The sequence below is a fragment of the Simochromis diagramma genome, unplaced genomic scaffold, assembly GCF_900408965.1.
Source record: "Simochromis diagramma unplaced genomic scaffold, fSimDia1.1 OVJJ01000343.1, whole genome shotgun sequence".
NCBI lineage: Eukaryota > Metazoa > Chordata > Actinopteri > Cichliformes > Cichlidae > Simochromis > Simochromis diagramma.
In genome coordinates this window covers 15,155,610-15,175,515 of record NW_024386831.1, presented here as the reverse complement: position 1 = coordinate 15,175,515, position 19,906 = coordinate 15,155,610, and the positions used below count along the sequence as shown (strand labels likewise).

At 38.5% G+C, this 19,906-nt stretch overlaps 2 protein-coding genes across 3 annotated transcripts; one reads left to right on the top strand and one right to left on the bottom strand.

Annotated features, from left to right (window-relative positions):
* Positions 1-475: 475 nt before the first annotated feature.
* abcb11a (ATP-binding cassette, sub-family B (MDR/TAP), member 11a) lies at positions 476-10,442 on the bottom strand. Its single transcript, XM_040028165.1, has 28 exons — positions 10,174-10,442; positions 9,684-9,770; positions 9,551-9,566; positions 9,415-9,463; positions 9,033-9,274; positions 8,861-8,945; positions 8,292-8,425; positions 8,026-8,197; positions 7,791-7,915; positions 7,546-7,720; positions 7,343-7,456; positions 7,144-7,254; positions 6,943-7,068; positions 6,652-6,855; positions 6,363-6,533; positions 6,086-6,275; positions 5,271-5,352; positions 5,078-5,186; positions 4,824-4,985; positions 4,623-4,727; positions 3,372-3,533; positions 3,072-3,275; positions 2,747-2,988; positions 2,506-2,662; positions 2,215-2,412; positions 1,905-2,111; positions 1,449-1,595; positions 476-1,330 (listed from the first exon to the last, which is right to left on the bottom strand). Exons 2-28 carry the CDS (start codon positions 9,730-9,732, stop codon positions 1,130-1,132), a joined length of 3,939 nt encoding a protein of 1,312 aa, XP_039884099.1. The 5' UTR covers positions 9,733-9,770; positions 10,174-10,442; the 3' UTR covers positions 476-1,129.
* A 3,900-nt stretch (positions 10,443-14,342) lies between these two features.
* dhrs9 (dehydrogenase/reductase (SDR family) member 9) lies at positions 14,343-19,622 on the top strand. Of its 2 annotated transcripts, none has more exons than XM_040028164.1 (5): positions 14,343-14,475; positions 16,986-17,302; positions 18,565-18,823; positions 18,907-19,070; positions 19,369-19,622. In XM_040028164.1, the coding sequence occupies exons 2-5, from the start codon at positions 16,990-16,992 to the stop codon at positions 19,590-19,592; spliced, it is 960 nt and encodes a 319-aa protein (XP_039884098.1). In that variant the 5' UTR covers positions 14,343-14,475; positions 16,986-16,989; the 3' UTR covers positions 19,593-19,622. The 2 variants fall into 2 exon arrangements, with proteins under 2 accessions (XP_039884098.1, XP_039884097.1); XM_040028163.1 differs by having other exon boundaries at positions 14,365-14,479.
* The last annotated feature ends 284 nt before the right edge of the window (positions 19,623-19,906 follow it).

The following is a 19,906-nucleotide window of genomic DNA, read 5'->3' as shown; positions in this document are numbered from 1 at the left end:
GGTCCCAATTAAATGGTGGTTAGCGCTGCTGTGTCACAGCAAGACCGTCCTGGGTTCAAATACGTTTGCCAGATGGGGCCTTCTTTCTGGGTTAGGTTAATTGGCAATGAATTGGCTGTAGGTGGTAATGGTTGTTTATCTCTCTGTATTAGCCCTGTAGTAGACCTATAACACATTCACTGTGTGCCCTGCCTTTTGCTCTCTGGGAGCTAGGATGGACTCCATGCTACCGTCACATGAACTAGCTGAGTAGAAGAAAATAGATGCTTAAATATCCATAATAACTTCTATATGTGAAGTTTAAAACAATACAGTAAGATGTATTGTTTTAAACTGAAGAGAAATGTTGATATTTTGGTAAGAAAAAGCCGTACCAAAACATTAGAAATAGATTACTTTAATGATTGTATTATTATACAATTTTAAAATATATATATATATATTAAAAAAAAAAAAAACAATAACTGTGGTTCAGTGATACAAACGTGGCTTAATACATGCAAAAGTCTTTATCCTCATCTTCTTCATTTATAAACACTCATTACAGGCAAATAAATATACAAAAAAGAGCTTTATCGTCACATAATTAATTGATAACAAAAATAGATTCTTGTGTGGTTTAGATCATTCCATTTGGTGTTATTTGGCAAAGTTTAGATGTGGAGTCGGTGGTATCCCAGTACTTACGGACAGATTTTATGGAGTTAAGTATATTAAACGTTTATGTGTCCTTCATAGTTTGGGGAAACCTGGAGATGAGTATCACTATTTATTTGAATATAGACAGAAATATCTGCCTGTATATTTTAGGTTAAGACCAAATGCTTATGAGATGGAGTTAATTAGCATTAAGGATATAATTGTACAGAGTAAACTGACAAATTTTGTAAAGAAATTGTATCTGTATTTGGACATGGGAGATTTGCTGATAGATGTATTGATTTTAATGATGATGATGTGTACTGAAGAAAAGAAAATTTGTATATTTTCTTTTTTTTTATCCTGGGGAGAGTTTTATGAAAACGAAGTAAAGTTGTGCATTTAAATGAGCAGGATATGAAGGACGATTTTCCAAATGGTTCAAGTTTGCAACTAAACGGCTCTGTAAATACAATAAGCTCATATAATTCTAGCTGATCGGAGCCCCTGTTGTGACCAGTTTGTAATAGGCGCCCCTCTTGGCCATGAGTTTATCATGTGTGCCTTGCTCGATGACAGCTCCATGAGACATCACAGCTATGATGTCTGCAGTCTGGATGGTTGACAGCCGGTGAGCGATGACGATGCAGGTTCGTCCTTTTCTTGCCTCATCCAGAGCAGTCTGCACGGTCTGCAGGACAAAAAAATCTCTGTCATCAGCGAGTTCCTTTTGAGTGTCATGGATATATGATATGGATGTTTTGTCAAACTTTCATTTAAAAAACTAGATTAGAGGACTTAAAAGATACCTTTTCACTTTCAGTATCCAGGGCAGACGTGGCCTCATCTAACAGCAGGATCTTGGGGTTCCTGACAATAGCACGTGCAATAGCGATGCGTTGTTTCTGTCCTCTTGACAGCTGCGAGCCCTGGGCACCAACCTGAGTCTCATATTTCTACCAGTTTGAAAGAGAGAGGCGTAAAAAGCAGCAAGTTATACTCTAAGTTCACCACAAGTCATCTTTAAAATGTGTGTTTGTTTGATTTTTTTTAGGATAGTAAACCTATACTAAGTGCATTTAGCATCTGGAAAACGCTTGTCTGCACATTCTGCCAGTTACCTTCTAAAAGGAACTATAGGCAATCAACGTCACATTCAATTTAGCTTTAATTCTGAATTTATGCTTAGTTCGCTTACTCAGCTTTCTTTTTAATCAAAAAATGACTGACCGGACAACATTTCAAGTCATTTCAGTCCTACTCACATCAGGAAGCGTCATCACAAAGTCGTGAAGATAAGCTTTCTTAGAAGCTTCAATAATCTCCTCCATGCTGACACTGCGGGTGTTATCTCCATATTGTATGTTCTCAGCTATACTGCAGTCAAACAAAACTGGCTCCTGGGACACTATCCCAATCTGAGATCTTAGGAAAGGCACATTGACTGAATGAGATGGGACGCCATCAATCACCTGAAAAGAAAAGGTGACACAGTTACAACAGAGTGAATGGTTTTGCTCACACTGAATACATTTTGTGTATATGAAATTAACATTTAAATCAGTCAACACACACCACTTGCCCTTCATCAGGGTCATAGAACCTCTCCAGCAGTTGAACGCTTGTGCTTTTCCCGCAGCCGCTGCTCCCAACAAACGCCAAAGTCTGCCCGGGCTTCACAGACACACGGAGGCCCTTCAACACCTGGGTGTCCGGTCGTGTCGGATAGGTAAATTTGCAATTAAGGAAATTTATTTCTCCTCTGAAGTTTTTCTAAAGATGGATGACAAGATTCACAAAAGTAACACGGGCTACATCTTAAAACTCATGAACCATTTCAATGTACAGTTATTGACATTCACCAACCCATATCTCTCCATCTGACTGGCTTATGCTGATTTTAGGAACTCTGTCCAACAATTTGAAAAACTGGGCAGCAGCAGTTTTGGCTTTGGCATAATCTGGAGTGAACGAGGAAGCTCTGCCCAATGCTGTCCCACTGATCACGACTGCTGAAATCACCCTGGGGAAACACATGACCACAGTGTTGATGTTTGGCAATCACATCACAAAGCTGAACATGTCAAAAAGCAAGATTTTTACCAACCTAAAAACAAACATATATTGCAGACCCTCAGCCCTGACCAGGAAGCCTCCGTATCTAAATGAAGCAGCATAAGCCAAAAAGATGACACACTGAGCAAAGCCAAAACAGAGCCCATAGATGTTGGCTTTCTTCTTGGCAGACTTATAAGGTAATTCAAGTTTCTGCTCATACGAATCCACAAATGAGCTCTCTTTGGCCAAACCTGCAATGGTTCTGATGTTGGCAAGAGCCTCACTGGATACCTGTGGGAGAGAAATCACTTAACCGCAAGAAATTCAAAGCTGCCTGTGTACTGGTGTGATATTAAAATGGAAGATGAGCTTACCTGACCTGCTTCTTCCATTGCCTTCTTATCTTCATTTGCAAAACCTGTCAGCATCTTGGCTTGGAATACCCCAGACAGCCCAATGAGCGGCAGGAAGCACAAAATTACCAATGTTAATTTCCAGCTGAAGTAGAAGGCAATGATGAAAGAGACTCCTATGCTGGTCACTGAGTTAACAATCATGCCAATCTGGGATCCTGTTGCCTACAGAAATTATTCAAGCATGTTAAAAAATATTAAAAAACAAGATTTTAATTGTAAAACCAAACTGTGAAAACAATCCTGTAGTTTCCTACTTACCCCCTGAACCATGGATGCATCTGTGGCCAGTCTGGTGGTCAGAGCTCCAGGACTGTTTATAGGGTTATCAAACCAGCCAATCTCTTGTTTCAACATGGCCTGGAAGCCCACTTTTCTCAGGCGGCGCGTCAGAAGCTCTCCAGATTTAGCAAAAGAATATCCCTGTAATATTAAATGTGAACTGTAAAAAATCCATAAAATACAGTATTGACCCTCTAACCACACATTGATTCTTACCATTACTCTGTACTCAGTTCATTTTAAAATTGATTTATACAGCGCCTAATCAGAACAACAGTCGCCTCAAGGCATTTTACATTGTAAGATAACCCCTAACCCTATTTTATCCAATCTGCTAACCTTCTTCAGAAAAATTATGGCCCTTTTTCCCTTCCCATGGCCCTTTAACATAAACCAGTGACACACTCCGGGGCCTGATCAACCCTGGCAGGGCCTCTTTGGATGAGGGTGTCTAGTGATAATGGCCGAAACACCCGATGAATCCAAGGTCCACTACTGACAATGTGTCCCAAATTTTAATATGATAATTTAGATCAGATATCTAATCCCTAAACCTAACCAAGGAAAAATGGCAGATTATCTTGGGTAAAAGAAAGAAAGTTGAGGCACACAACAATGTGTGCCGCTGGTAAAGTTTCTGTGCTGCTTTTCCTCATAACAGCCATCCCCCAAGATTTTCTCCATTTAAAGCAATGTATTGTCAGGGATTGTAACATCTAGTCCTTTTAATGAACCCGATTTATGATGACAATGTCAGACCTTTGGATCTTGTACTGTGGTTTGAATGGTGTTTGTGTGTTTTCTGTCGGAGAGGAAAGCAAATGTCCCCTCACTGGTACATTAAAGATTTACTCTGCTCCACTCTAATTTAATAACCCTACCAATAGTTTTTTGTTTGTTTTTTTGGTATTTATGTTGCCTTTGCTTCTGTGCAGTAAAGAAACCACAGTATAATTAAAACCCAAGCCCCACCTGTTTTAGCTATCTTGACTCTGTTATGACTGCTTTCATGGCACGCGCAGGCAATTCAGTCATCAGATAGCCACACACATGTAGAACATGTGCAGAATGGCAGGCGTTGTTCACATGTCGCCTGTCTAATTCTTCATTTTTGTCATACCTATCACATTATTGCAGTTCATCTTCTTCTAGAGACATAAACAATTTCTCCACAACTGCTATTCTAGATTATGTTTTGTTTTTAATATGTCTAAAATTGCAACAGCATACCTGCAAAAACTGTGAAATGAAACTAGCCACGGCCACGATGCAGAACAGAACACATATCCCATTGATCTGTTTCCTCTGTTCATTCAAGTCCTGATTTGCAAAAGTCTGTAAAAACAAATACCGGTGAAATATTTTAGCCCATGCTCAAACCAGCTGTACATGTAAAAGATGACATGCGTTCTTCATGAGAACAGCTCTTACCCCAAGAATCTGGCTGAACAAGATGGCATAGATGGGGTTGACAGAACCGTTGACCGCAGCTCCCAGTGAGCCAAGCAGCATGTAGGGCCATTCCTGCTGATTGTACTTAAGGATACGTGCAACTGGAGCAGGCTCTACATGTTCTTCCACATCATTTTGTCGCTGTTAAAAGATATGTGTAAGGACCATTGTTTTTCATAGAACAGTTATTAATTGTCTTGGCATATTACATAGCACGAGAGGAATCTCTGTACATTTTCTGATTTGATATTCGTGTCCGTAGCAATCTTGAGGCTGCCTGATAGTGCATCAGGGACAAAGTCATTTGACAACTGGCTCCAAGATCGCAGCCGCAGAGAGCTCCTGCAGGTGTAATATAGAGAATATCAAAGTATTTTCTTACTGATGATCTTTTCTCATGATCTCCTTCAAGTGGACTTACTGTACCTTTTACTGGATCTACGGCTTCCACGGCTAAACCCCCCTGCTTTTAGATCAAAGTATTCTTCAGGAGCCTCACTGATCACATCTGGAAGTAAAACAATCAAACATTAAAGTTTCCTTTGAGATTTTTCCTTTAAAGGATTTCCCCTTTGAAATGCATTTAATGTTTGGCCTTGACTGAAGCCATTAATTCAGCATAAGCATAGGTCCAGTTCTTTTGTGGCATTTAAGCTGCATATGGCCAAGACAGCACCACAGCACCAAAGCTGTAAGTGTCATGAACAACCTAAGGCCCAAACCTTTTGCTATGTTGCTATGTGACTGAGAGCTTTGAAATGTGCTCTTTCAACCAGGCAGGAAGGTCTTATTTGCATGCGATAGTGTAGAACAGCACAATAGGATGTGTACATGGTGTAAAGGGTGCAGAACTTTTAATTATGCGTCATCACAATGTAAAGCAACTATACTCTCTAACTGTATCAGACAAACAACAGGCAGCCAACTTGTTATCCTGAATTTCCAACAGTGCATGACAATCTCTGTCTAGTCCAGGTAAATATGTCTTCAACAGGGAAAAACATACAAAATGAATTTGAGAAATCACCAAAGGTTGGAACATATTCTCTATCAGATTAAATTTAGTTCTAAATTTAAATGTTTAAATTTAATTTAAATGTTCTACATCATATTCTGGACATATTTGGGGATTTGATTTTGTTTAACATTTGAAGATTATACCATAAATTTTGATCCACGCATTTTCATTTTCTTGCACCAAAAGTCCAAATCTAGTAATTGACAGACCACATGAATCCTACCACTAGTTGTGTTGGTTTGGCCTTGGCTTTGCAGGGTGACCAGAGTGAAGTAGACGCCTTGCTTCCCCAGTAACTCGCTGTGTGTTCCTCTCTCCACAGCCTGCCCGTGCTCAAATCCTATAATAACATCTGCATTTCTAATCGTGGAAAGACGATGAGCTATAGAAATCGTCGTCCTGCCTGTGCGCACCTGCAGATATGGTTGTTATTAGGGTGTCAGTCCACTAAACAAGATGCTAATGAAGTCAAAATGTATGAAATATAAAAAATGGCTCACGTTATCCAGTGCTTCCTGGACTACAGCTTCACTTTCATTGTCCAGGGCAGATGTGGCCATATCCAGCAAGAGGATCTTGGGGTTTCGGATGAGCGCACGAGCTATAGCAATACGCTGCTTCTGCCCTCCGCTCATCTGGCCTCCACCTTCACCCACCATAGTTTCAAATTTCTGGAGTATAAGAGGCAAAGATTTTTTTCATTGATGTTAAAAAGTACAAAATTACAGCACATGACTGTAAAACTGCTGTAACTTCTGCAATTGTGCTGTATATCATTTTTAAATGTACCTGTGGTAGCTCCATAATAAAATTGTAGGCATTAGCCTCTTTTGCCGCCTGGATAATGTCATCCACGGTTACTCCAGGTCGACCAAATCGGATGTTCTCTGCAATGGTGGTAGCAAACAGCACTGGCTCCTGCTCAACAATCCCAATTAGAGAGCGTAGCCACTGGATGTTCAAAGTACGGATGTCATGACCGTCCAAAGTCACCTAAGAAGGATATTTTATTACAAGACGTTACAACAAAGCCCCCAAACATCTCATTGCCTGTGTCTGAAAAGTTTCTCAGATAGTTACCGTTCCTTCCTTTGGGTCATAAAACCTTTGAATGAGCTGGACTGTGGTGCTCTTTCCAGATCCACTTGGTCCAACAAATGCGGTGGTTTCTCCTGCTCTGATCTGCATGCTCAGATTATCTAAAATCTGAAAAAGGTTGTTGACTTTCAGTGCATGTAAAACTGAAACATGACAGAACAAATATCAAGCAAAGAATGTTACCTTGACGTCGGGCCGGGATGGGTAGTAGAAAGTGATATTGTGGAACTCAATATCACCTTTTACTTTGTCTAATTTGTGACCTTCTTCTGATAGACAATCAATTTCCGGTTCCTGTGAAAGTAGCAACAAATAAACTTTATTCATTATTTTAACATTGACTAATTTGGGTCTTCTGGTTATGTAAGTTAGCTGGTTTTACCCGGTCAATTGTCTCAAAGATACTCTTTGCAGCAGCGCGACCAGAAGCGAAGGCCTCCAGGCACGGTGAGGCCTGGCCAAGGTTCATTGCTGCCATGAGTACACCAAAGAAAACCTAAAACAAACACAGCAGCATTAAAAGTCAGCAGTTTTCCATCTGTGTATTCTACAGAGTATTACCATTTAGAATTTAACATTTTATACCTGAATAAGAGTACCAGCCGTCATCTCCTTAGTGTCGATGACCAGTTTAGATCCGTACCAAAAGGCCAGACCATAGCAGAGGAAAATGATGCACCACAGGTATCCCTGAAACACTCCTATGATTGTTCCTTTTTTAACTCCCCAATTTTGAGCTTCCACAAGGTTTCTGTCATACCTGTGCAAAATTTGTATTTTAGCATCATTACAAATAAAAGTATTAGCATTTATATTGTACTACAAAATACCTTTCAGCTTCTTTTTCCTCCCCTCCAAAAGCTGCTACCGTTCTGATGGATGACAGGACCTCATCAGCCACGGCCCCTGCCTTTGCATAGGCTTTAAGCTCTCGTCCTGTCAGTCTGGCCACAGCCTGCAGGAACCAGGAAGAGAAATGCACAAAATAAAAACATATCAAAGCTTAAACATAACAGGAAAAAAGGTATCTATCCACCAACTGCTAACTGACTATCAAACGCTTACCATAGCCATCAGTCCAGCACCTATACCTATCAGAGGGCTCACTGCTATGACCACCAGAGTCAGCTTCCACCCACCAATGAACCCAACCATGAAGCCAAAAACAAATGTAGAGATCCTCTCAATAAATATAGACACCTGATCAGCAATGGCACTGTTAATCTTGTTGATATCGCTATAAAAAGAAAAAAGCAACAGAATGTATAAAAACATGTTGAGCAAAACAGTGATAACAGGCTGATCAGCAGGCAGAGAGAGACACAACGTACTCAGATATCCTCGTGTTTAGTTCACCCACAGAGTTGCAGTCGAACCATCCAATCTCCATTCGCATTACTTTTCTGAAATAGGTCTTTCGAATTCTCTGTGTTTGCTTTGCAGCCGCCGTCACCCAGAATGCAATCTAAAATGTGATTTTTTTAAAAAAAGGACATCACATTATACAGACACAAGCCATGCATTTTCAGAAAGGATTTAAACAAACTCCATATTTTTATTCTTTAATTCAGGATTACTCCTTATTCTGGTTCTTGGTGCAGCTCATCAGTTCGTCCACTACCTGAAACAAACCTTTCCCTTTCAGGAAACTTTTCTTCTGATTGGCTGCCCTTTATATTGAGAAGGTGTGAGCAGCACATGGAGGGGGGATGCTGTTCTTACACAGCCATGAGCCTGAGATGACCGTGTTAAAGATATCCTCTCTCATTAACAGCACAAAGGCCAACAGCTGATAATAAATGGTCTTAAATTGAGTGCTAAGTGGATGTTTAAAATTATTCACCAGAAGCGACAAAAAAGAATCAAAAATTAAAGCTGAGTATGTAACATGCATACTTACCTGAAAGTAACTAACAATCAGAACACCGAATCCAATCCCAACATAGTAATACGCAAACAAGGTCATCTGTGCTTCAATATCCACCCTACCAAGAGAACAAAAATGAGTAGCAGTAACAACAATAACTCTTTACTGTAGCAACAATCTCATCTGGAATAAACAAATGACTTACCCGCAGTAGAGTGTGGTGTTTTCATCCGTTTCATACACGGTGTCGTTAACCCAGTAAATAGTATTGTTGTTGCACGTCTTGTTGGGATCTTTCAGCTCTTGGACCTCGCGCTCATAATCCACAAATGTGTTTGTCATCATGCCATAAACAAGGAGCATGAGCGGTGAGGCTGCGCCGTGTACAAGGGCACACACACTCCCCACCACCATCATCACGATGTCTTTCCAAGTGGCAAATCGGAACTGAAAATGGGAAATTGTGGATTTGTGCTTGTGGGAATAAAGAATGTTTCGTGCTTATCTACCTTTTTTTTTTTTGATGATTCAAGAGCAAAGGTAAGGAAAAGAACAAGCTTTTATAGAGTCATGGAAAAAATATTTACCAGCTGAAAGTATCCAACACTCAGAGCATTTTCTTTTTTCTTCTCTTCCCTGTAAAACATGTAAATAACCTATGACTGTAAATGACAGAAAAACTGCAAACACATAGCATGTTAATGTCTCCCAACCCAAACTTACCCATTTTGACTGTCATCTGAAAAGAAGGGAAATTATAATTAGAGTAATTGCTTAGCTTTTTTAAGCAAAACTATTAGTAAGATATATGTAATGATATTTAGTCCTTTTTTTCCACTAAAAGTAACTCACTCACCTTCTTTATCTGCAAGTGGGGGTGATGTAAGACTGACCTTCTTCTTCATTTTTGTCGCTCTGACTCAGGCAGTTGTATACTTACTTTCTGTGGATAGAAAAGTTAAACATTGGAATAAATATCAGTGTAACTTAATATACTTTAAATGTAATGTAAATGAGGCAAGTTACACTGTATTTTATTGGCACAAACAGACAGGAAAAAGGATGACATGATCTGCTGAGAATTCAATAATTTCAGACAAGCTGATAGCATGTGGGTTGAATTAACTTCTTTTTATCGTGCTGTCTTGTTCATTGTTTTCAATTTTTATCCAGCTGCTTGGACATACGAAGGACAAGGGAAATGTTTCAGCAGCACATTACTCTGCACAGGTCAGGATACCAATATAAATGATAAAAGATTAAAACACAACAAACAACATGAATAAGTATTAATGGGTTTAATAAACCACTCTGGGTCTTAAATCAGTGTATCAGAATCCACATACCTGGACTTCTTGGCGAATCTCTGCTTTCTTACGAAACCCACCAACAACGCCGAGGTTCTTCAGAGGAATGTCCTATCTCACACTCAGGTTAACCTATGCCTCCCCTTTTATACTATCTACTCCTCCATTAGACTGATAAACGTCAGCAATATTTGCTGACATTTGCAAGTCTTTGCAAGACAAATTTTAACTAAGTGAAGTCAGTTTATGCCTCCTGCCTCTAGGCTGATTCCTTTATTTTAAGAACAAATTCTAACATTTTCAGAAATTATAAGGTTATGAAAGAAAAAGAAAAGAAAACATCCTTTAAGGCAAATGTATTAACTTGTTATCAGAAGTGATTGTAAAAAGGGTTTAATGACCGCGGGGACATTCATTATGGGTAGGAGTTCAGTCTGTAATTTGCGTCTTTGTGAAATTTTGATCCCCACCTTTCATTAGCAGTCATTAAATAATTTCTTTACAAAACTTCTATTATTTGCAAATTTCAATGAACAAGTGAGAGCGAAGAAATAAGCTAATTACAAACTCTTCTACTGCTAATTTTAAAGCTGGTTATGCTTATATGAATTACATCCTTAGAATACATTTAAATGTTTGTTAGCCACCTGTCTCCTTTACATAACTGCAACTGTTTTGGTAGCAGTGTGAGCTTCCTCAATTTTGATTTTTAAAAGTGTTGATACGTCATAACAAACACAATTCTATCTCAGGTTGGAAGAACAAATCCTTGTAAATAAGCAGAATCTCAGGGAAGGAGTGAGGATATAGGGGTTAGCGTTTGTGGGATGGTGATGAAGGGCCTGGTTTTGGAATTTGCTCCTGCTTTACAGCAGCTTATTGTTCACAACACCGGTGATTGATAATAGCACAGGTAGGACAGGGCTCCACTCCGTCAGAGCTCCTGTGTTCTTACACACTTACCCAACTTACACTTACAGCTACTATTCTTAAACGTTTAAATACTTTAAATAATGTAATTGTTAGTGTAAAACATAATGATGAAATGATAAATACTTAAATAAACAGTAATATGGGGCTGAGGCTCCTGGAAAAGACTATGAAATAATGGAAATTTACCATCAGATAAAAATACCTAAATACAGAAAATTTCTGTATTTTTACGAGATAAGACATTAAAATACACATGTTTTAGTTTTATATTTACATGAAATCTTGTGAATTTAAACAGGCTTTGTTAATAAAATATAGCTACACGTGTAAAAACAATGAAATCACCCCATAATGTGGTCAAACACTCATCTAGTAAAATCAGTGGAGCCTGAAATTCCAAAAACGTATTGTTATTAGTTGAGCTTTATTGTGTAATTGTTTTTAAAGAATTGTGTTAAAACTTTTATTCCATAATTAATGTAAAAATATATATATCTAAACATTAAACAAAAGTCAAAATACTTTTATTAAACTAGTAACTGGGTTTAAAAATACAGTATTTACTGTTCATTTTGGATTATATGAACAGTATAATAGGTTTTTATGTGTGTTCAAGCAAAAAGTTAATGGATTTACCCTCTTACAAATATCCAGAAAATGTTATTGTAATTACAGTATACTGTTATTTACAGAGCTTATCGAGTAATTACTTATGGATGTCAATATTGAAAGAGCTGAGCTTAATGAAACACTAACTTTACTTTGTGTAATAATGCCTTAATACTACTGCAATATGACATTAATACTGTTGAGTTTGCTTTAGCTGTCCTTAAAAACATTTGACAGTTTAAAGAAATCTGCAGCTGTAAAACCACTTGAATGATGATATTGTGTTTTATAACATCAGCTTTGTACCATAAGGACACACTTCGTTCCTGTGCCTCAACATTTAATTCTGGTAGCAAACAGAAAACGACAGAAAACTTCTCACAATAATACAAATGTATTAGGTTGTTATCATAAGTGATTGTAAAAAGGGTTTAATGACCGTGGGGACATTCATTATGGGTAAGAGTTCAGTCTGTAATTTACAACATCATTGTGTAATTTTGATCCCTGTCCTTTATTAACAGTCATTAAAATTGTCTTCACAAAACTTTTATTATTCATAAACTTCAATGTACAAGTGAGAGCGAATGAAAAAGCCAAGCACTAAATGTTCTAGTGCTAATTTTTAAAGCTGATTATACTAATTTTTTTTATTGCTGATTGTTCTCATCACAGGTGAATGATAATAGCACAGGAAGGTTGGGGCTGTCAGAGCTCCAGTGATTAATCTTACATGAACACCTGCTATCAAATATTCTTAAATATTTACTGTACTTTAGATTTAAATGTTTACAATGATAAGTCTTAAACAGTTAGGACACACTTACTTCCTGTCCCCCAACACTTCATTTTGTTAACAAATAGACCACATCAGAAAACTTTTATAATAATGTGCTATAAAAAAAAAAAAACTGTTCTTTTTAAATAGCTTTTAATGAACCATAACAAACACACAGAATTGAAATGAAAAACCCTAAATTTAGAGTCACACTGAACATGGCAAGTTTCCCTGGTGCTGCAGACACTTCAAAGGTGTTTGGACACCTGTTATTTTTCAATCTAGGTGCAATTGACAACAGGTACAGTTAAGATTTGCTGTGAAACAGTGCAGGTGTAGTCTTGCTCTACCAGGATAGCACATAGGTGCAAGGTGATTTTCTCTGTCTAATACATGAGGAATGGAAGACAGGAAAGAACTGAAGAAAGGCATCAACTAAGCTTTGGGACCAATGTCTTTGTGCAAAGAGGAAGACAACAAACATTGCCAGTCCTTTTAGTGAAACCTGTGCTCACAGTCCAACACCATGCAAATTGACCAACATTCCTCAGAGAATACCAGAACTGGCTGGCATGCCAGTCTCTTCACAAATGAGAAGAGGTTCACATATTTCTTAGGGGAAGATGACCGCCAGCCATCTGCTCAAAGTGTTCTTCTTCCATTTATCATCTTTCCTTTTATCTTGAAGGCAGCCGTTGAATTAAATATAAACATAAGGAGACAAATGACTGCTTAAAAAAGAAGTGAGAATCTTTTTAAACAGGAATAATAATGATGATGTAGTAAAAAGGGTAAGAATTAACAATTATACCCTTATTTAAACCCCTACATTATACAACATATCTGAATGAACAAACTCATGTAAAATTACAGAAACTTTATTTCTTTTTCTTTTTGTCTTATTTTGCCATTTTACACTCAATGCATCAAATTTAGAGATGCATTTACGGAATAAAACTGGAAATTAACACCTTTATCTTCTAAATAAACATAAAATATTTGTGAAATTATTTTAAACATTTTTTCTTATTTTTACAGTCTTTTTGTGTGTGATAATGTTTTAAAAATCCGTAAAAATGTAAAACAAACAAACAAACAAACATATATATTCTATATATTCATAGTACAGTTTTTTGTGGTATTTTATATTAGACATTAGTCGATATACGGACAGTTTTTTTGTGATTTTATTGATATTTCACATATTCAAAAATAACAAGACATTTCTGTAAAGTGTCAACATTCAGGTAAATTTGGAGTTGGGGGGGGGGGGGGTCTTAACACTGTTTAGGTTAGCTTAGCACAGACTGGAAACCAGCCTACTGTAGCTTGAACGGTAATAAAATGCACCTCCAAAACCTCCCAAAGCTCAGTAATTAACATATCGTTGCTTGACTGGTACAGTATGTTAGAGCTGGAGGCGGGCTGTGGTTATCACGTTACTTCTGAAATGGGAACTGTGAATTTCCGTGGTCCCACTGGTTTCCTGGCAGTGAGACACAAAAGCAACAGTGTAGACTTTGATAGACTGATTATGGTCATTCTCTCCATATAAAATAAAGAAACGGAATGGGTTTGTGTTTCTTCAGGTCCAAGCTCTACACATCAAGAACCAGTAAAGATACAGTTGAAGACAAAAAAAAAAGATAAAAATAAATAAATAAATGAAATAAGTGAAATAAAAACTGAGCGAGAAATTTAGTGTCCAGGGGTTGGCGCTCTTCAGTCAGTTTTCAGTGGAAAAAAAACACAGAGCTCCGGCTGAAGTTGCCAGTTCAATAATTTTTCCGCTGAACTGGCTGTGCTGCTTCTTGCCGCCAGGTTCTCTCCCTTTTGGTGCATTTTGTCACGCAGCCATGGCAACCCTTAGAGTCAACCACTATCCCCGGAAGTTTCGGAGAACTGGCAACAAATGAAATAGAGGAGTGAGAAAAATGAGCTTCTTACTTCTTTTCGGTGGAGGTTCATGCCTCGCTGCGCTGCAGGTCTCATTTCATGCACTGACTTTGGAAAACACGGAAGTGAGTTATTCTTTTATATCTTTTTTTTTTTACTTACACTCCATATATGAAGTTTATCAATCTTTCCGCGCCTTGAAATTTTATATTTTATATAACAGACGGGAAAGTGAACTAAAGGTGACGAATCTAAAGTTAATGCGATAAAAGGCTTGGCTCAGTGTTACACGCAGTAACTTCAGTTACTCGTTTATTCTGATCAGTTCAAAGGTGTGAGGCGCATTCACCCCACCACAGGTAAGGCTTTTGAATCTACCTGCAGCTGAGGAGGATAATCAACTGATTTCATAATCAATGAAGTGTGTGGGTCAAGATGAGTATTATTAAGAGAAATCTTACTGAGGAAAAAGTATCAAATACCCCCCAGGTCCCGGCTTCTAAACTGTGATTATTTTCTGTTTTCCCTTTTTTTTTTTTTTGTGAAATTAACTAATTTGAATTTTATTTCTTGTTCTTGACTCTGTGTGAGAATATCGCTGTGGAACAACATTAAGAGAGATTTTTTGTTATTCCTCCAGTGTTTTACAGATATGTTAGATCCAAAAATCTAACATAAAGATAAATCCAGATTTTCAAAATTAATTAGCTTGTGCGACTCCTGCATAGCCCACAGGGCATTCCTGCCACACCCAGCTCCAGTCACCCAGGCTGATCCCACCTCCATCCCCACCTTAGTACATTGTTCCACCGGATAAACCTGTCAACTAGTACATTTACTCAAGCATTTCTCCTACTTCCTCATCTTGACTCAAGGGAACATATTTTAAAATCGGTATTTTCAACTTGGAAAAATAAAAATAAATCTGAACCTAAATTGTTGTAATTATGATACACAAATTTCGGCCTTTTACTTTAGGTACTTTACCTAACCTAACCATTCACTAGTTTAAAGACCAGGAGGATCCACAAAAATTGGGGGGAAACACAGATAACTGGCAACGGTGCATTAGAGCCAGCATAAAATCTGTGTCAGATCAAACATGTGGATCGATCTCCTATGGTTCACCTTTGGGGAAAGAAGAGAGCACCCAAAAGTAGCTTTAAATGTATGTTCGTGCTAATTTCTTTTATAGTGTAATATTTCTAAATTTACTCACAATGATTTAAATACTACTTCATCTGCTAGACGAGAGTGTAAAACTTCCCGTGGCCATTTCCTTTGTCTCATTTCTCAAATGACAGTAAAAGTCGTCAAAGTAATATGTGAAATTCTTCACAGCCTTGTGTTATCTCTCATTCTTTGCATTTTGCAGATGTTTAGTTTATCTTTATATTTCCGTCTGCAGTCTCACCAGTTGCTGATTGTGTTTGTAGTCAAAACAGATGATTTAATCTTTCATTCTAACAGGTTCCCTCACAGTGGCGCCATTGTGAGGGACTTAGCACTTTTAATTCTTATTCTTATTTTTATTTTCATGTCTATTTAAGCGTAATTTATGACAGTATGTTTGCACTGAAGCACCGCAGCAATTTCCTAATGTTGTAAACCTGCTCAACATTATTTGTGTATATATGTAAGGCCTTCATGCTACATGCTGTCACCATCTATAATGCATGTTATCAGTCTGGGAGAGAAGCATCTGCCAGATGTTATTGTCATCACTTTAATCATAAAGCATTTTTAAATAATTTCACAAATAAAGTATTTCTCATTTACCAAAAAAACCCCAAACCCAAAAAGTTTAGTCTTTTTGGTTGTCTGTGAAGTCTGCCAAGCCCACAGGCATCACGTCATGAGCGTTGTAAAGCATGTTTACGGAGCTTGAGTGTGTCAAGTCACAGCAGGTTGTTAACCTGTAGTAGCATGCTCAGATGGTTTACAGATGTAAAACTATGCATGACAAATAGGAGTGTGAATGTGTGCGCAAAGTCAAGACAACATATTACAGGAATATGCAGAAGAGTAGGTGTAAGGTCATTTCCTTCATTGAAGAAAAGAGCATTAGGTGTACGGTTGGCCAAACAGGAGTGACAGGATGATCCGTAAATCACAGCATGGTTTCGTTACTGTCTATTCCTCACATCCAATGCAAATACAAGTGCTGGTTTTCTTTACAAAGTAGATTCAGATATGACGAGTATTTGTACAAAAGAGCAGCCGGTTAACCAAAGAAGAATGATGGAGTAGGCATTCAAATATGACAGGTCTTTTTAAGTAATTAAAATAAGGAAAACAAGTCAAGACTTCAGAGTCATAACTTATTAGAAACCCTGTCATTCTAATAAGGTATGTAATCATATTGGCCAACCGGACTGGCACAATTCAGAACCTTGTCATTGATCTCAATGATTTAATCATCAGATGAAGCTGTCATTTATCAGCAGCCTACACTCATAGTTTTGACCCCCTCACACAGCCGCTAAGGGTTTTGGCTCAACCTCCTATGTTATTGCACATCAACACCTATTTGTCATAATCATTTAACCATGACCTATAATATATATGTATAAAAGTTCCCGAAGTTATTTGAATATAACCTAATAATAATGTTCCACCTTCTTCTTGACCTTAGAAAAATGTTTCTGTACATCCTCGGGCTGGTGGCTGTTTGGTTCGTTTATCGCTGGTACAGAGAAACCAAAAGAGTCTCCAACAAGGAGGACAAGTATGTGTACATCACAGGTTGCGACTCCGGGTTTGGTAATCTCCTGGCGAGACACCTGGACAAGCTGGGCTTCCGCGTGATTGCAGGCTGTTACACCGGGAAGGGTGAGGATGAGCTGAAGAAGGTCTCCTCCGACAAACTGACCACCATCCACCTGGACGTCACCGACTCTGAGAGTGTGAGCAAAGTGGCAGCTTTCATCAAGACTCTGGTTGGACAGAAGGGTGAGTGGCTCAGTGTAAAGTCTCCCATTTTTTAACTGATGAACTTAAATGTCAAATATTTGGATTACATGCCAGGAAAAACCAGGATTAGTTAAAGTGGCTGTTAAGGCAATTCATCTGTTTTCACAGTCATTTCTTTATTTTTATCGCAAAAGTAGTCCATCACAGTAATTTTTAATTGCTTTAGACAAGCGTGAGTAGAATAAATATACTAATGAAAGAATTATTCAGTGTTGTTTTCTTGAATAAAATGTGAACAAGACTGAAACTCAATGTAAAGGCCTTCCTTTTTCACAGTGAGGACTGTGTCAGTCTGTATACTCCTATCTGTTGTCAGTATAGTCAATAACCCAGCTACCCACCCACCCACCCACTCACTCTGTTTATTCCAGCATGAAGGAAAATAAAACAAACCCTGAACAACTGAACTGTAAGAACAATGAAGCAAAGAGAACATCTCATTGTGTTAGTGTTTTTATTCATCTTTAGGCACGAAAAAAATATTTTTGAACTTCATCTTTTTTAAAAGCATGTACTTTTTGAAGAATTTTTTACATGTCAGTTTCGGTGGACAACATATGTTTTGACTTGTGAATTTGACAAACAAATAAATAATATACACTGTGTGTTGTATTTATGTGCAAGTATACCACCAACGCTGACACAAAGACAAGAAAACAGCCTTTGAATAGCTGTCCACTGTAGTGACCACTATGCGTAAAAGGGTTAATGTATTTAATGACTCAGTGTTTGGATTTGTAGTGTGCCTGCAGGAAGAGCCAGCCTGTTTAACTCATTTCCAGTCATTTTAGGGTTTGGGGCTTGTTTTAATGGTTGATGGCCGCCCCTCCCTGAGCCTGGTTCTGCCGGAGGTTTCTTCCTGTTAAAATGGAGTTTTTCCTTCCCCCTGTCACCAAAGCGCTTGCTCATAGGGGGTCATATGATTGTTGGGTTTTTCTCTGTATCTATTATAGGATCTACTGTACAATATAAAGCACCTTGTGGCAACTGTTGTTGTGATTTGGCGCTATATAAATAAAATTGAATTGAATATCAGACCTGGGAAATGAAAACAAAGTTCTGAGCCCAATTTTTAAACTGGCTTTGAGAAGTTAATGTTATGCAATTCTCATGTGACCCTGTTTTTATGGTATACTATATTTCAACATTAATGATTATAACACGCAGTCCAAAGCAGGGATTTGTGTGTCGGTACTGTGGCTCTCATTGTGCTTCTTGTTGTTGGGTTTGTGTTACTTCAGGCCTCTGGGCCGTCGTGAACAACGCTGGAATCTCAGTGCCGTCTGGTCCCAACGACTGGCTCACCGTAGAAGATTTCAAACCTATGATAGCGGTCAATCTGCTCGGTGTCATCGACGTGACGCTGAGTGTCCTCCCCCTCATCAAGAAGGCCAAAGGCAGGGTGATAAACATCGCCAGTGTGTGTGGTCGAATCAGCCCATTCGGCGGACCTTACTGTGTGTCCAAGTATGGAGTGGAGTCCTTCAATGACAGCCTCCGGTGAGAGCACATCTGACTTTTCAAGCCTGTATATGCGTACCCTGTGAGTCTGCTGACTTGCAGCATCTCATTTTGTGTTTCAGTATCAACATGGCACCATTTGGAGTCAAGGTGTTATGCATTGAGCCCGGGTTCTTTAAAACAAACGTGACTGACACGGCTATGTTGAAGAATAACTTGATGAAGCTCTGGGAAAGATTACCTCAGGAAGTGAAAGATGACTACGGGCATGGTTTCTTGGACACAAGTGAGATGCTTTATTTCATTTAACAGATAAGACTTACTCGGATGCATTATGTTTTCAAGCTGTTCATCCATTGCACTCATTTCCATCTTCAGCCTGACATTGTATCTACTTTAATCTCTTCATTTCATGTGACTGTGCAGAATCAATATGCAGCAGACAAGATTTCGTGCACCAGAAGCTTTCTGGACTCTTTTCAGCTGCATTATTCTTGCCTATGATCCCGACTGATGATCATTAGTCCTTTAATTGAATTGAATCATTTTTACAGAACTCATGTGTGAAACATTTCTCTTTTTAGTGCTTGAGCAGGTGGACGAGAGGTACAGGCAGATTGTAGACGGGGACCTGATGAAGGTGGTCGGCTGTATGGAGCACGCCATCTCTGCCCTTTATCCACGCACTCGCTACTCCCCCGGATGGGACGCCAAGTTCCTTTGGTTGCCGATGTCGTACATGCCGAGCTGGCTCTCAGACATGTATTTAATTAAAAGTAAACCCAGACCCAAAATATCTGCGCTGTAGTTTCTGTCACGTCATTCAGTGAAGGATTTTGGGCTAATCTGAAGATTATATGCACGTGTGTTTATTTTCTTACGATAATTATGACTCTAGACATTATGACATCTATTTAATTGATTAATAGAGCTGCACTCAGAAGAGTACATGTCAGGTAATGAAGAAACCTTTGAGCACTGACAATTAACTTTGTGTCAAGTCATGTAATAATCTTGAATGCTGTGTCATCTCACCTTTGCTAGTAAAGCAAAAAATCCTAACATGTATTCGTCCTACATATCGAAGAGTGTGTTCTGTAACCTTTAGTCAGAGATTTTGTG

Excerpts from the sequence above, each read along its gene's own strand:
- abcb11a (XM_040028165.1), bottom strand. The coding sequence starts at position 9,732 with ATGAAGAAGAAGGTCAGTCTTACATCACCCCCACTTGCAGATAAAGAA. Across the intron at positions 9,275-9,414 it reads GTGTTGGATACTTTCAGCTG|TTCCGATTTGCCACTTGGAA; the intron begins GTAAATATTTTT and ends TCCCATTTTCAG. Across the intron at positions 7,069-7,143 it reads CATCCCGGCCCGACGTCAAG|ATTTTAGATAATCTGAGCAT; the intron begins GTAACATTCTTT and ends AACCTTTTTCAG.
- dhrs9 (XM_040028163.1), top strand. The coding sequence starts at position 14,421 with ATGCCTCGCTGCGCTGCAGGTCTCATTTCATGCACTGACTTTGGAAAA. Across the intron at positions 17,303-18,564 it reads GACTCTGGTTGGACAGAAGG|GCCTCTGGGCCGTCGTGAAC; the intron begins GTGAGTGGCTCA and ends GTGTTACTTCAG. Across the intron at positions 19,071-19,368 it reads GCATGGTTTCTTGGACACAA|TGCTTGAGCAGGTGGACGAG; the intron begins GTGAGATGCTTT and ends TTCTCTTTTTAG.